The following is a 14,079-nucleotide window of genomic DNA, read 5'->3' on the forward strand; positions in this document are numbered from 1 at the left end:
TCTGAACCTGGCTTCTCTTTAGCGTCTTGGAACAGGAGAAAGCTGGAAGACATAAATGTACTACGACTAGCAGCCGAATGCTGTCTTGAAGATGGGTTTTCCTGCCTGAAAAAAATACGGAAACAATGGATTTTTGGCAAGTTCTAGCAAAGGCATATAAAACTGGGATGGAGGAGTTGGGCAGAACCAGGCCATTTGGAAACTGTGTGGAAGCTCTAAAAGCTAAGAGTATTCACCATATGTTTCATTGCACCAACTGAAGTCTCTAGAGCTGCTGATCACCATAACCATTATTTATTTAGATTCATAAAAGTGGCCTTATGGTACCATGGAGAGTAACTGTATTAGTGCATCTAGAGTCTAAGCATTAGTTGTCTGGATGCTGTGCAGATTTTCTGGGGCCTATCTGTGTAACGTACTCTCTTTTTTCTCAACGGTTTGGCTATGGCAGAATTACTCAAGATGCCTCTTTTCCAGCCCAGATGAGATCTTTGAATTATATTTGTTACCGTCAGTGAATATGTGGGAACAGGTGAATTGTATTCACTGATTACTAAGCAACGTTGTTGTTCTTTTCTTTCAGAAATGTAGTATAGGAAGGCAACTACAGTAGTTTATAAGCCATGGAAAAACAGCATAGTGTAGGACAGTGATGAAAATGTTGGAATAAATGTGGGGAGAGCCAGGTTCTAGTCCCCCACTTAGCCACAGAAGCTTCCTGGGGGACTCTAGGCCAGTCCCTCTCTATCAGCTTAAAAGCCAGCATGGGATAGTGGTGAAGATATTGGACTAGGAAGAAGGAAACCCATGTTCAAGTCTGCCTTCCACCATGAAAGCCTACTGGTTAACTATGGTCCACTTCCTATCTTTCAACCCAACCTACTCCACAGAGTTCTTGTGTGCTATGTAGACTCCTGCTCCTGCAGAAAAAGGTGGATATGGAGACAATCAAATCAATCAATAAGTATTAAAGCAGGATATAAAACCGATCAAATAAATAAATATATAAATAAAGGTGATAGGTGCCTGATATGAAGATTTATTGCATGAGAATCATCTAATACTGTATGACCAGGATCCTAAATATGGTTGCGTATCAGTGACTTAGCATGTGGTCGGGTCTGCTGTTGGTACGAAGACGTACGAAGACGAAAGATAACAGCCATTTCCATGTTGCACATTTTATTTACTTCTTTTAAGATTTAGAAAAGCACTTTTTTCTTTCCAAAGGAAATCCAAAGGAGTTGTGGAATGAACACAAAATATTGCTTAAAACATGATACACCAAATTTAGGAAAAGAACCTGATAAAGTACCCAAAAACGACAAATGTGATTGATCACATTCTTATAAAAGATAAAACCAGAAATGACTGTCTGACAAACAAGCTTCAGGAACTCGCAAAATTTAAACTTAAATTTTAAATTAAAATTAAGTGACTACCTATATCAGCAACAATACAGGTAGGTCTTCACCACTGACCCACCCATTCAGCGATCAGCAGTGGCCCTGACATCACTGTCATGAGTTAGTGACTGCATGTGCAGCACGCATTAAACAGGGTTATGGTTAAACTTGGTTAACTGTATGTGACTTTCCACATGCACACCCAGCTCCACGGGATTATTGCACAATTCAAAAGGCTGTGCAAACTCAAACAATGGCTTAATTTGGTAACCAGGTGGAGTGTGTTGTACGCACGCAATCCAGGCCTTCTGCTGTACTGCAGGAGGTTAAGAGAGCCATCCATGATTTATCATCTTACTTTTTAATTTGTTTCTTTTTTAAATTAATTTTAGCATGTGAAAAGCACGCCTTGGAAAACCGTCTGGGAGGGTAGCGTACACATTTTTAAAACAACAAAAAGGAAACACAAAGATTTCAACTGTCCCCAGTGTCCTAGACTATCCTGAACGTGTTCCTTCACTGCAGAAAGGAAAGGGACCCGCTGCTGGTGACAGCAGTTTGCCTGTTTCTCAGCAGCTCATGAGAGACATGGATGTACACAATGGCCTCCAAATTGTGTTTCTTTAGGGCACTCTGAGAAATCAAAATAATTGGAGGATAAATTGGAACCAAATGGCCATTATCATAGGCTGCCACTGAAGATGAAAAAAGCCACCTCCAAAAGTTACTTCAATAAGTTGAGGCGCTCTCGCAAATCAGTCCGTAGGCTAGAATCAGCCCACCAGGAGAAGCCACAATGATTGGATGTGCATCATGATGTCATTTGCAAGATGACATCATGATACATGTAATGTCATTCCCCTTCCCTCGCAGACACCCATGACTCTCTCCTGACTTCTCTCTCTATACCATTATCCAAGAATCGTGGGTAGTTTATTCATGTGACTAGCATACCAGGAAGAACCTGACCAAGAAGCCTATGGTCTCTTAATCTGGAAGGAAACCCACTTTTGCTTCCTAACAATGTAAAGTCCAAGAGAGGCTGAATTAGCCGTGAGAACTGAGAAATTATTATATTGTTCTCCATGCCTTCAATGATCGCAATCATAATGGGGCGTAGAAATAACCTCAAGGAACAGGAGGAAGAGCCGCTACCAAAACAACAGCCAGATAAAAGACACATGAGTCTCCAGCAGAACTGTAATCTGAGAAAGCGTCTCAAACAAGCCCCTCCCTAGTTTTCTCGATGATAAAGGTAGGGAATGGGGAGGCGCATTCAGACTTGCAGGATTCTGTTACTGTAACCTTATAATAAAAGTAGTTTTAGCATTCATAACTTTGGTTTCCTAGTCTGGTCTACCTTGAAGGGCTGACAACACCTCCCATCTGCTGGGCAAATAAATTAGAGGGGCTGGCTACAATTCTTTTGTATTCAACAGGATATTTGTAAGACAAAAATCTCACTTTAACTGCCAAGGAAAGGACATCTATCTTTTATCTATACTTAGATTCATCACAGCAAGTAGCATAGGGGTGTCAGGGGGTCAAAATAGTCAAGATGGCAGCCATGCCATACAACCGGAGCCCCACCTTTTTATGTGTGCCTACCTGGACTTGAAAACTGGTTGGGTGACTTTGGACTGGTTGCTTCCTCAGCCCTACCCAACTCATAGAAGGGTTGTTGTGGGGAAAATAAGAGGTGGAAGCATTATATATACTGCCTTGAGTTATACAAAATAAAAACAGGATATAAATCTAATAATAAATAAAGGGTTAAAATTACAAAGGAGACATTTCAGATGAGGCATCAGAAGGAACTTCCTTACTGGACGAGCTGTCAGCCAATGAAACAGGCTGCCATAGGAAGAGGTGAGCTCTACCGTGCTGGAGGTCTTCCAGCAAAGGCTGGATGGTCATCATTCAGATGCTCTAGTGTAGTGTTTGAATGAGCAAACAAGTTTTGTAGCAAGCAAATTAATCTAACCAACTATTTCAGTGTTTCTCAACCTTACAACTTTAAGATGTGTGGACTTCAACTCCCAGAACTCCCCAGCCAGCAAGGCTGGCTGGGGAGTTCTGGGAGTTGAAGTTCACACATCTTAAAGTTGCAAGGTTGAGAAACATTGCTCTAGTGGATCCTGCAATGATCAGAGGGTTGGGCTAATGACCTTTCCAACCCTAGGATTCTATGACCTGACTAAATGACTTCGTTCCAAATTTCAGGTTTAAATCTCAGTTGAGTCTCACCCTTGGTTCCATTCTATCTCATTTGTTTCAAGGATAACATGGGGGTTACGAGAAGAATTATGGACGCTCTCTTGAGCTTTTAGAGGGGAACATAGGTTATTCCTTCCTTTCTTTGACTGATTGGTTGATCGATTGAATTTTGGCTCTCTTCAACTCCAAACTGACTCTGAGCAGTTATAAATACAGTAAGTACAAGAAACAGCAGGCAAAAGTGATCATTCTGAAGTGGAATCCCAACAGCGTTTGCCCACGTGGGTCTTTTCACATGGAAAAGTACGAATCAAAACATATGCTTTGCCAGAGATTCTCAAAACTCTATTATCACGTTCATTCCCACAGTATCCAGTTTAAAACAGCTTTCCTACTCCTTTCATATCTGTATTCCCAGAGAAATTGATGCCCTAAATAATTTACCCTTTCCACCCATGAGCAGCGATCAACTGACTTTTCTTTCCTATTGTTGGTTTTCCCACGACCTTCTTCCCCAGACAGCCATCTAATTCCCCCTATAATGCAAAACTGGGCCAGAAATGATCACTGCAAAAAAGAAAAAGAAAAAGAAAAAAAGATCTTGAGATTGAAAGTAAAAGTAAAATGCAAACAGAAAAAAACGGCCTTCTTCTCTGTGCCGTATTAAACAAGAATACCACCTCGCAAGCCCTCTGTTAAGGTTTTGCAAAAGTATGTCCAGATTTTCGTTCAGGATTGAGAATCTCAGTGCTAAAAGAGTTTGTGAACCAGCCAGTTTTGTAGAACACATGGGATCCTGGGTAAGGAACCAGGGAGTTATGCTAAAATATGCTCTTGTGGCATCTTTAGAAAGTTACTGAACCCAAGGGAACCCCTTCAGACCTCTTTGAGTGGACAAAGTAGAATGAAATAAAATGGCAACAAGGGAATGGCATTTCCCCAGTAAATTCTTGCAAAAGCTAGATGCTAACTTTCATGGAATGGTATGGAAGCAGAACTGATGGGATGAATGCCTTAGAAGAACAAGTAAAATGAAATCAACCATTTCAGGCCTGAAATTCTATGAAGCTTGGTTCAACCGTCCTCCAGATCTTTTTAATGGAGGACAGATGGGGCAACAGCCATAGCCTTACATATACAGTAGATGGGGCTGGGGCAAGAAATGGGTCGCTCTTTGAAATGAAGAGATGGATTTACACAAGCACAATGTTCAAGACCCCTTGCATTTCGTTTTTCTTCTCCATCCTCCTCAGGGTCTACGTGGCCTCCTCTTTTGAGTGTGCTGGTCTGTCACGGTCAGATTTGCTATCATCTTGTTTTTTACTGACTGTGAGAAAAATATTCTAGTGGCATCTTTAGAGAGGTAAGGAGTTGAAGGCCTGGCCCTCTGTTCTGTCAGCGACACATCTCAGGTGTCTTCAGTTTCCATGCAGTTCCATCAAGTTCTCTCTGTGGCCCCAGAGTTGCACCCCAAGTTTCCTAGCTTTATCCACTGGCTCAGCAACTCTGTTCCTTTGGCATAATACAGTGGAAATGACTTGGATGGATTTATAGGAAAGTTATTTCTTATACTGTCAGAAGTGAACCACCTGATGCTTGATCTGGACATTACCAATAAGGCATCAGATGTAAGCTGTATCTTCTGCCCCCAAAAGATTTGCATCTAGCCCCATATGTAAAGCAGATGAGAGGAAGAGCTATAAAAACACCATCCTGAATGATGGCCTATCAGAGTTGTGGTTATCAATAATATTGGTCTGTTATTATTTTAAGCCATTCAGAGACTTCAGAAATGAAACTGCATGTAAGCCAAAGTCCTAAATAAATAAATGGTTGTCATAAACAGAGCTCATGCTTAGTACACAGCAGGAATTCTTCCAAACAAGCATGTTGTGCTACAATCAATCTATTTATCTGGAACCTTTGTGCCTTGGGAAATATACTCTTGCAATGTTTTGCACTGTTAGCTGAGAAATGATTTAATGTATTTGGTCTGCAGGTTGAACATGGAATAGTGGCAGTTAGCAAATACCTTGATCAGCTGGCAGATAGCAAAAATGAGAAACTCTACTGCTATAGTACAAATAAAACCTCAATTTAATGGACCGTTTAGAGGTAGGGGAGAGCATGTCCCTGAAATCCAAAGGTTTGTCATTTGTGTCCATTTACATAATTTGCAGTAAAATCTTGATTTAATGGACCATTAGTCTGTTAAATGGGGATGAAGTCTGAATAGCAAACTTGTCCATTGTATCCAAAATATCTCAAGAAGATTGGTCCATGGTATCCAAGATCTACTGCACTAAGAGTTTAATATAAATGCTTTTGATTCCCATTCTAGTGTCACTTTCCCCAGCCTAAAGCCCTTATGATCATGTTAGATTCCAACATCTGTAATTCCAAGGGTGCATTTAACCATGTTAAGAGTTGAAGTTCAACACATCTGGTGACCACAAGGTTAGGGAATGCTATTTAATGCATGCATTCCGACCTTGGCTGATCTCAAAAAATCAGGCAGGGATGGACCTGGGTAATTTTTGGATGGGAGACCACTCTGAAATTCCAAGGGCTAGACTGGGAAATCAAAAAAATATCCCAGTTCTATCTTGCTGCCAAGAAAACAACATGGAAATCTATGTAGGGTCTCGAACTGAAACACAGCTCAGCTTTATCTTATCTCTTTAGACCAGATCTCTCAATCACTACATGATATGCCATGCTCTAATTTATTTATTCATGTGATTTTAATCTACCTTATTTTTTTTTAAAAAAATTCTCTGGATGGAGAGAAAGTTTTTAAAATTGAGACCCAAACAGGGAATCAGAATGATCAGATAAAAGGGCTGATATCCCAAGGTCTCCTGCCAGGGAAAAAGACAAGGATAAAGGGTGGGGGGGAGACCCTCAGTTCTTTTGTATTTCAAGGAGCATGCCTTAACCGTTAGGCAACGCCACCCAACAGCTTTTAATTGGTAGCTTTTGAAAGACCTCTCGCCTCCCAGCTCCAAAAGATTTCACACTGTTCTCAGGGAGAAGCTGAACAATGACAGCAGCCTTGGACGTACCCAAGGGGAGATAGATGCAGAAGCAAACAAAGGACCTTCACCCTCAATATAATCGATGAATGTACTTGGATGGAATATCACTCCTTTTTCCATATTGTTCATTGGCACGATTGTGGTGCGCCGGATGACGCTCGCAAAGTTCTATTGTCATCCTGATATATGATGTCACACCATTCCCGGAGGGACTGGAAACTGCCACGGCAAACGTCTCTAACCAGGTGCCTTCCAGATGTGCTTGACCCATGCTGCTCCAAGGATCCGGACTCAAGCACATCTGGAAGAGAATAAGTTGGAGAAGGCTGCATGCCAAGCATGGTGGAGGGGGGAGAACTTCATCCAGTAAGTCCCTGGGAGTAGGCCAATCGCTTATGATCTCACTCTCAAGAGAGAAGATTGGGAGTGGGTGGAGAGGAGGAAAAATTCAGGCCCAGGCATTGAGCGAATGATTTAGAAATTTCCCCAGTGCTGCATTTTTGGATGTCTTTTTTTCCCTAAGGCAAAGTACTGGCCCAAGTCTCTGCACCAATGTTTCTCAACCTTGACCACTTGAAGATGGGTGGGCTTCAACTCCCAGAATTCCCCAGCCAGCTGTGGCTGGCTGGGGAATTCTGGGAGTTGAAGTCCACCCATCTTCAAGTGGTCAAGGTTGAGAAACACTGCTCTACAGCAATGGCAGCTTGAGAAAGGGAAACAAGCTGATGCTTCAAAGGGATGGGTCCCCCCCGCGCACACACACACTTTTTTTTCTTTTTCTGAAAAAGCATGCTTGAGTTTCTTTGTCTAGTATCTTGGATACCGAGGAACTCCCACGCTTGTCAAAAACCCACAGCCTGCTACAACAATTACTGGGGGAAAGGGGAAAAATGTAGAAGCACTAAATCAAATGATGGAGTTATAGCTATTAAGGGACAAAGGGCAAGTATAACAGTAAAACCGAACCGTGATCCTAGTTTCTTTTGTCTTTTCTTTTTTAATAGTTCAAGGCTCATTTCCTACAGTGGGAAACGTAGAAGAATCGTGAACTCTTCTTGAATGAATGACCCGCTACACTGAACGGCACATTTCTTTACAGAAATGCATTTGCTTTTCAGCGAACCCACGCCTGAACCAAACTGTGTTCATCAAATGACATCAAGCCACAATGTTTGATTTTGACTAGTATCAACCCAGTCACTGTGTTTTGTTTTGTTTTAGGGCTGAATATGTTTATTTACATGAACTGAGCCAATTGTGGCTTATTCAGCAAATCTTAATATCCTGTCTCCGTTTCCCCCACCCCCATATGCTTTCTAGTTCCTTCTTCTTCCCAAATTTTATATCCAGATGAAAATTCATTTACATCGTATCTTAAAGGCTCCTGATTTTAAGTTACTGACAACCTCTAGTCTTGATTGAAAATCTTCCCCAAAGCAGCGTCTTTTGGCACTAAGAAGATGAGGAAATTTCCTAAAGAAAGAAGGAGAGCGAACATTGCCCTTTTAAAGCGGGAGAAAGATCCTGGCTCCCATTAGAAGTGGACATAGAGAGGAGAACCTCCAGCCACTAACTCAACTACAATCCCAAAACAGCCAAATCTTTGTTCATCACCGATCAGCAAGTATGAAGAATGCCTAAAGAGAGACGATCCTTTTTTCTTTTTTGGAGAAATCTGCCACCCCAGACCCCCTTCAGACAAGCATCAACTCTACTGTACTTCCAATCCTTAATGTTGCAAGTGTGTGTGTGTATGTGTGTGTTTAAGTTGTTTGTTTCTAGCTGGCCAAGATCCCAGGCGTTTGGCCAAGCACATGTCGTGCAATCTAGCAGCAAAAAAAGAAAAAGAAAAAAGAATTAACACACTCAATGGAGCTTTATACATTACTCAGGATAAATGATGACCTTTGGCAAAATCCCATCCTGGCTAATCCAGTGAATGCAAGTGGAACTCCAACAGTTCATGGGGCATTGACAGAAAAAGGACCGCCGGCTTTAAAACACAAAACCCCAAAGAAATTTTTAAAAATCCAATCAAGCTGAATAACTAAGCCAGTCTTTTTCCAAAACAAAAGGGGAACAGATTCTATTTCTCTCCCCTCCCTGAACACATGCGCACATGCACACACACACACACACACACACACACACAGAGGCTTTCTTTATATATACATATCTTTAAAAAAAACATTAAACCCTTAAAAAAAAATCCCTATATAAGTAATAAGAATAAGGTGGGTAGAAAAAAGGTAAGCAATGCTTTGGTTGGGCCATGTGTATTTGCAAAAGAAGGATTTGGGAACAAATTTGGCAACCTGGTGTCCTTTGTTTGGATGTGTGTGATTTCTTGCCTTAGCTTTCTTTGAGGCAGTATATTAATTTGCCCGCAATCAATTGATTTGCTTTCCGATTTGCTCCAGTAGCACAAAGCTCTCCCTAACAATGGAGAGGCCAGGTTATATGTATTGGAGCTACTGGGGGTGAATGCAAAATTAGGAGCAGTGCAAAGGTTGCTGGAACATTTTGGCACCCTGAAATCTATGGAGAAGTTGACCTCTCTTTGGAAGTTTCTAAGGAGACTTGTGATGATCAAGAAGGGTGTTACGAATTCTACTGGTAAGAGTTTTTTTTTTTTAACCCAAAGCTTGAAAAATTAGTTCGTTTGTTTTTCCTGTCTGGAAAAACAAATGAACAGAAAACGCAATGCAAAAATTTCAGAATGCTTTTCGGTGGCCGAGAAGAAAATTGTTGGCCGGGGCTAAGCACCCATGGAATTGGGGAGCCAAAAAGGGAGACATAAAAACACACCATGTAACTTCTTTCAAGCTACATACCCCATTTTAATCTATCTGGAAAAGCTATAGATTTGAGCCATTGTTAAAGAATTGCTCGCGTGGAGGAGAATCTCCCCATTCCAACCTTACAAAATAAACTTGAAAGAGGAACATCAAAGTAGTTTGAAAGCCCTTTAAAATCCACCTGAAACATTTCTAATCGCAACTCCTTCCAAAGGCGAAACTGCGTCCCCCAGTTTGGGACACCCCAGCCTATGGGTGGGTGGCTATTCCACGGTCACTTCGACAGCCTTTTTTTCCAACGGAAAATGCACAGCGGGACGCGGTTCGGTTTCCACCGGCTTCCTCCGACTAAATCTGAACGCTAGCATTAAAAAAAAAAATCTTCAAGTTTACGGATTAATTTTGGACGCACAAGCCAATTTCAGGGAGTTGAAGCGTTGAGGGGTTGCTGTGTTCTCATTTTAACGTTCACTGACAGGGAAGAGGGAGAAGGAGGAACATCCGACCCGAAGCCTCCGCGACTGGTCGGGATAAACGTTCAAAGCATCCAAAACGCGTGTCGGGGGTACTCTAAGGCTGCCAAACGAAGCCGGGAAGAAGCCAAAACCCCACCTAGGATACCCTTTGAGGGCTTGTATTCACACAGCACGCTTCACCGGCTCAAAACGGCAGCATTCACACGATACGCTAAGCTTAGCTAATAATAACCTTGATTAGTTGGGGGGGGGGGTTGTTCACGCGTGGTGCGAATCCAGCCCACTGGATTCCTTTAGGAATCAACGGCGAAATGCACTCAGCCCCTTAAGGATGTTGTGTGAAGCCAGCCACGGAGGAGCTGCGGGCGCAACTCAGAGACCGGGGCGGCTGCGGAGAGGCTCGCGTGCCAGGCAGTCCTCGCTAGGCGCTTGCCGGAGGCGGCGGGCGAGAATCCCAGCTGTCGGACGATGGGGACTGTAGTCCCGCGCCTCCGGAACGCGCTGCCCCCGGAGCTCTTCGCGGCTACGGACCACGATCCGACCCCCTCCCCGAAAGGGACGCCGCCCCCGCCGCCGCTTACCAGCTGTAAAGTGCAGAGGAAAATCAAAGTGCAGCGCCCGGTGCAACATCCCATCCTGGATTCTTCCCCGCCGCGGGGAGCGCTTGCTTGCTCCGGGCGCGGACTTCACCGAGATGCGCCCGAAGGGGCCACCATCGCCCGGCTCCGGCGTCGTTCGGCTGGAGAGAGCGGGAGAGCGCCCGAGAAGCGGCCGGAGCGAGGCTCTTCCCCCCGGCCGCCGCCGCCGCCGCCGCCGCCGCCCCCAGCCCTCCTTGCTCCCTTCCCAGGGAGCAGCCCGGCTGCGCTCCGCTAACAGCTGCTTGTGACGCTTCGGGGAAGAGCCCCCGGTAGGAAACTCTTCCTCGGATGAAGAGGGAGGGAGGGGGTGGGTAGGTGGGCGAGGGGCGATCGCTTCTTAAAAGGGCAACGCCGGCTACAGGTGGGCCTCCCGCTTGAGAACCGCACTTGACCTGGTATGTTCTTCAGTGGCGTATCTACCCCAACTCGGAGTCCCCGTTCACACGACCCACATCATCTGGTTCCTGAATAATCCAACCCCGCGCTTTGCACGGGATATTAATCCAGCACTTTAAGCCACCCGCTAGAAAAAAGCGAATCAAGGTTCATCACAACCAAGGTTAGCCTATTGTACAGATGTAACTGTTGGATCTCGTATGCATCTGGTTCAAGGGGATTGGGTGACACCTGCCAGACTCTTGGGGCATCTGAATGGCCCACCATTTGCCACCTAAGCTTTATTCCCACATAAAACTGTGAAAGGTAAAGCTTCAAGTGATCATAAAAAGTTTGGTCTTTCACGGTGAGGTTCACACAAGGCAGTCAAATGTAAACCATGGTTTGAAAACCACAATGGCTAAGCCAGAACTGGACAAAGCAACCACATGAGTGAGCTATGTGAACGTAGCCATTGGGAATGGATTTGCCTGTTATATGTGACTGGTAGAGTTTATAAGTTGTTATTATGGTTGGTCACACAGTCAGCCAGATGTTTAGACTGGATATGGCACTTTTATCCGCCCATCAAGTCCTTCCCAAGGATTTGGGATAGGCAGATGTTGCTGTTTGATGGTGTTAAAGGTATCATTGCAGGATAGAAGCTGTTCCAAGTAAAGTCTCCTTTTGCAATGGGCGGATGGTGGTTTTGTCAATGCCGATGGTGTTCAAGTGGTGCTCCAGCTGTTTTGGGATTGCACCTGAGGCACCTATTATTCTTGGTACTATCTCTGCTTTCTTTTGCCACAGTCCTTCTATTTGCAGGTCTTTGTGTTTTGTGATTTTCTCCAGTTCTGTCTCTTCTCTTCTGCTGTCTCCAGGGATTGCAATGCCCACTATCCAGACTTTTTTGTCTTTCCTATCAACAGTCGTTAAGTCTGGGGTGTTGTGTGGCAGGTGCTGGTCTGTTTGAATTCTGAAGTTCCAGAGCACTTTAACTTCTGTTGTTGTTATTTGGTTGCACAGTCAGCCAGATGTTTAGACTGGATTTGGCATTTTTATCCACCTATCGAGTCCTTCCCAAGGACCTGGGATAGGCAGATGTCGTTGTTTGATGGTTTTAAAGGTATTGTTGCAGGATATAAGCTGTTCCAAGTAAAGCTGCCTTTTGCAATTATTATTATTATTTGCTCAGGTGCTGCATACAAAGTTTCCTCATTCTACAGCAGAGGGCAAAAGCTGTCCCTATGTCACAGCTGGTCCTTCCCATGGCTTCAGCGCTGCAATGCTTCTGCAGCCTGCCAGAAACAGTGAGAAGATCTGCTTTCCCCATTTCTTTCCATCAAACTGAATGAGAAAGCTTTCCCCGCATTCTGCCTGCAAGAGAAGCAGAGGGAGAGAACAGGAACCAGATCTCTTCTATCCTTCTACAGTGCCACAGATGAGAGAAAAATAGGAGGTGAAATGCAGCAGTGAATGGCTTCTTGAGTGCCAGTTCCCCAATACTCTCTGTGGGATCAGAAAACCGAGTGCAGAAGACCCGGGGGCCTTCTGCCCCAGTTACTGGCACCAAAGGAGGCATTTCCCACCCTGACTCTCTTCTTCCCAGGCTTCTCAGTGCAGATCACAGCCCCACCCTGCTTCATTGCTTGAAAAAGGCAAAACAATTGAGTATGGACTAGTCTCATTGTATTGAATGGCTTATTGTCAATCCCAACATGGTAGACCAGACTAAGAAACTGATGTCATGTAGGTCAGGACTACTTTTATTGTAACAGCTTTAATAACAGAATCTTGCAAGCCTGAATGTGCTTCTTCTCTTTATCTTCATGCGAGCTAGGGAGGGGCTTGTCTGAAATGTTTTCTCATGTAATTTTCTTGGCCCCACTTATCTGACCATTTGCCTTGGTAGTGGCTCTTTCTCCTGTCCTTCAAGGCCATTCCCTCTGTCTTCTAGACTTATTCCCAATATATGTGTGCACACAGCTCTGTCCACAATTAAATAATCAAGATTATGGCCTGCCGGATATGTGGGGAATTACTGCTGAATATGCTTGGAGCCAAGGATATGTGACATACAGATGTTGCTTGACCACAGCTTCCATCATCCACCACCACTGATCACACAGGCTATGGCTGATGGGAGTTCAACATCTGGATGCCCTCTGTAATGTACGTAAACTATGACACTGGTACAGCATCCATCAACACAGGTAGGAGTAACAGGGTGGTTGGAAGAGAGCTCCTATACAGTATCAGAAAACAATTCATTGAAGCTACTTTCTGATTCTGCTTAAGACTATTCAGTCCACATTATCCTCTCTGAAAAGTGACCGTATCGATCACCTGATGTCCTTGGTGGGTTGAGAGCTGCCAATTACTCCTGCGGAGCATAAGGAAGTATCTTTCTTTTGAGATAAAAGGTTTTTCAAATCACTTGTATGAGAAAAACAAGCCAATCAGGGATGGACCGGCCGCATTTAAGCAGCCTTCGCTGCATTTGTAACTAATAAACAGGTACAAACTTTCTATTCATTAGGACTGAACAATAGCCACATGAGAGCAGCCCTGATTGAAAGTCTCCAACACGTTGTCACCCACAAGTAGTCAACCAGGGGTATAAAAGCAGGGCAGATAGGAACTCCCATCCTGATATGGTTTGTCTCCAGCAATTTAGGCAAAAAAATGTATTATGTATTTCTTTATGATTTACAGCCTGATTTTCTGCCGAAAGACACTCAGAGGGGCTAATCTGAGTTCTTATGATTAATAATTGATGACATATCTACCATACAATCATAGAGTCATTGATTGGGAAGGGACCTTAGAAGTCATCTAGTCTAAACCTCTTTTCAGTGCTGGATCCTCTAAAGCATCTCTGAAGATGAACATCTAGCCTCTGTTTGAAGACCTTCAATGAAGGAAAAGTCATCACTTCAAGTGGCAGCCTGTTCCACTGGCTCATAGTTCACAGAGTCAGGAAGTTCCTCCTGACATCTGGCTTGAACCTGCATCCTTGTAATTTTAACTCACTGGTTCTGGTCCTGTATTCTGGGGCAACAGAGAACAAGCCCACTCCCACTTCTGTATGACAACCCTTTAGATACAAAGTTCTCTGAGGTTTCCTAAAA

General features: G+C 43.8%; 1 protein-coding gene across 2 annotated transcripts in view; it reads right to left on the bottom strand.

Moving 5' to 3' along the window:
- NKAIN4 (sodium/potassium transporting ATPase interacting 4) overlaps positions 1-10,803 on the bottom strand; it is a 99,291-nt gene extending 88,488 nt beyond the window's left edge. For both annotated transcript variants that reach the window (XR_015798570.1, XM_088154307.1), the window contains exon 1: positions 10,517-10,803. Coding sequence is in view for 1 of the 2 variants with exons in the window: in XM_088154307.1 (XP_088010433.1) it covers positions 10,517-10,570 (54 nt within the window). In the remaining variant the exon portion in view is untranslated. The remainder of the gene's footprint in view (positions 1-10,516) is intronic.
- Between the last annotated feature and the right edge of the window lie 3,276 nt (positions 10,804-14,079).

This window comes from Python bivittatus, unplaced genomic scaffold (assembly GCF_059951505.1).
Source record: "Python bivittatus isolate LINGU-HERP-01145 unplaced genomic scaffold, Pbiv_v1 ctg000700_np1212, whole genome shotgun sequence".
Lineage (NCBI taxonomy): Eukaryota > Metazoa > Chordata > Lepidosauria > Squamata > Pythonidae > Python > Python bivittatus.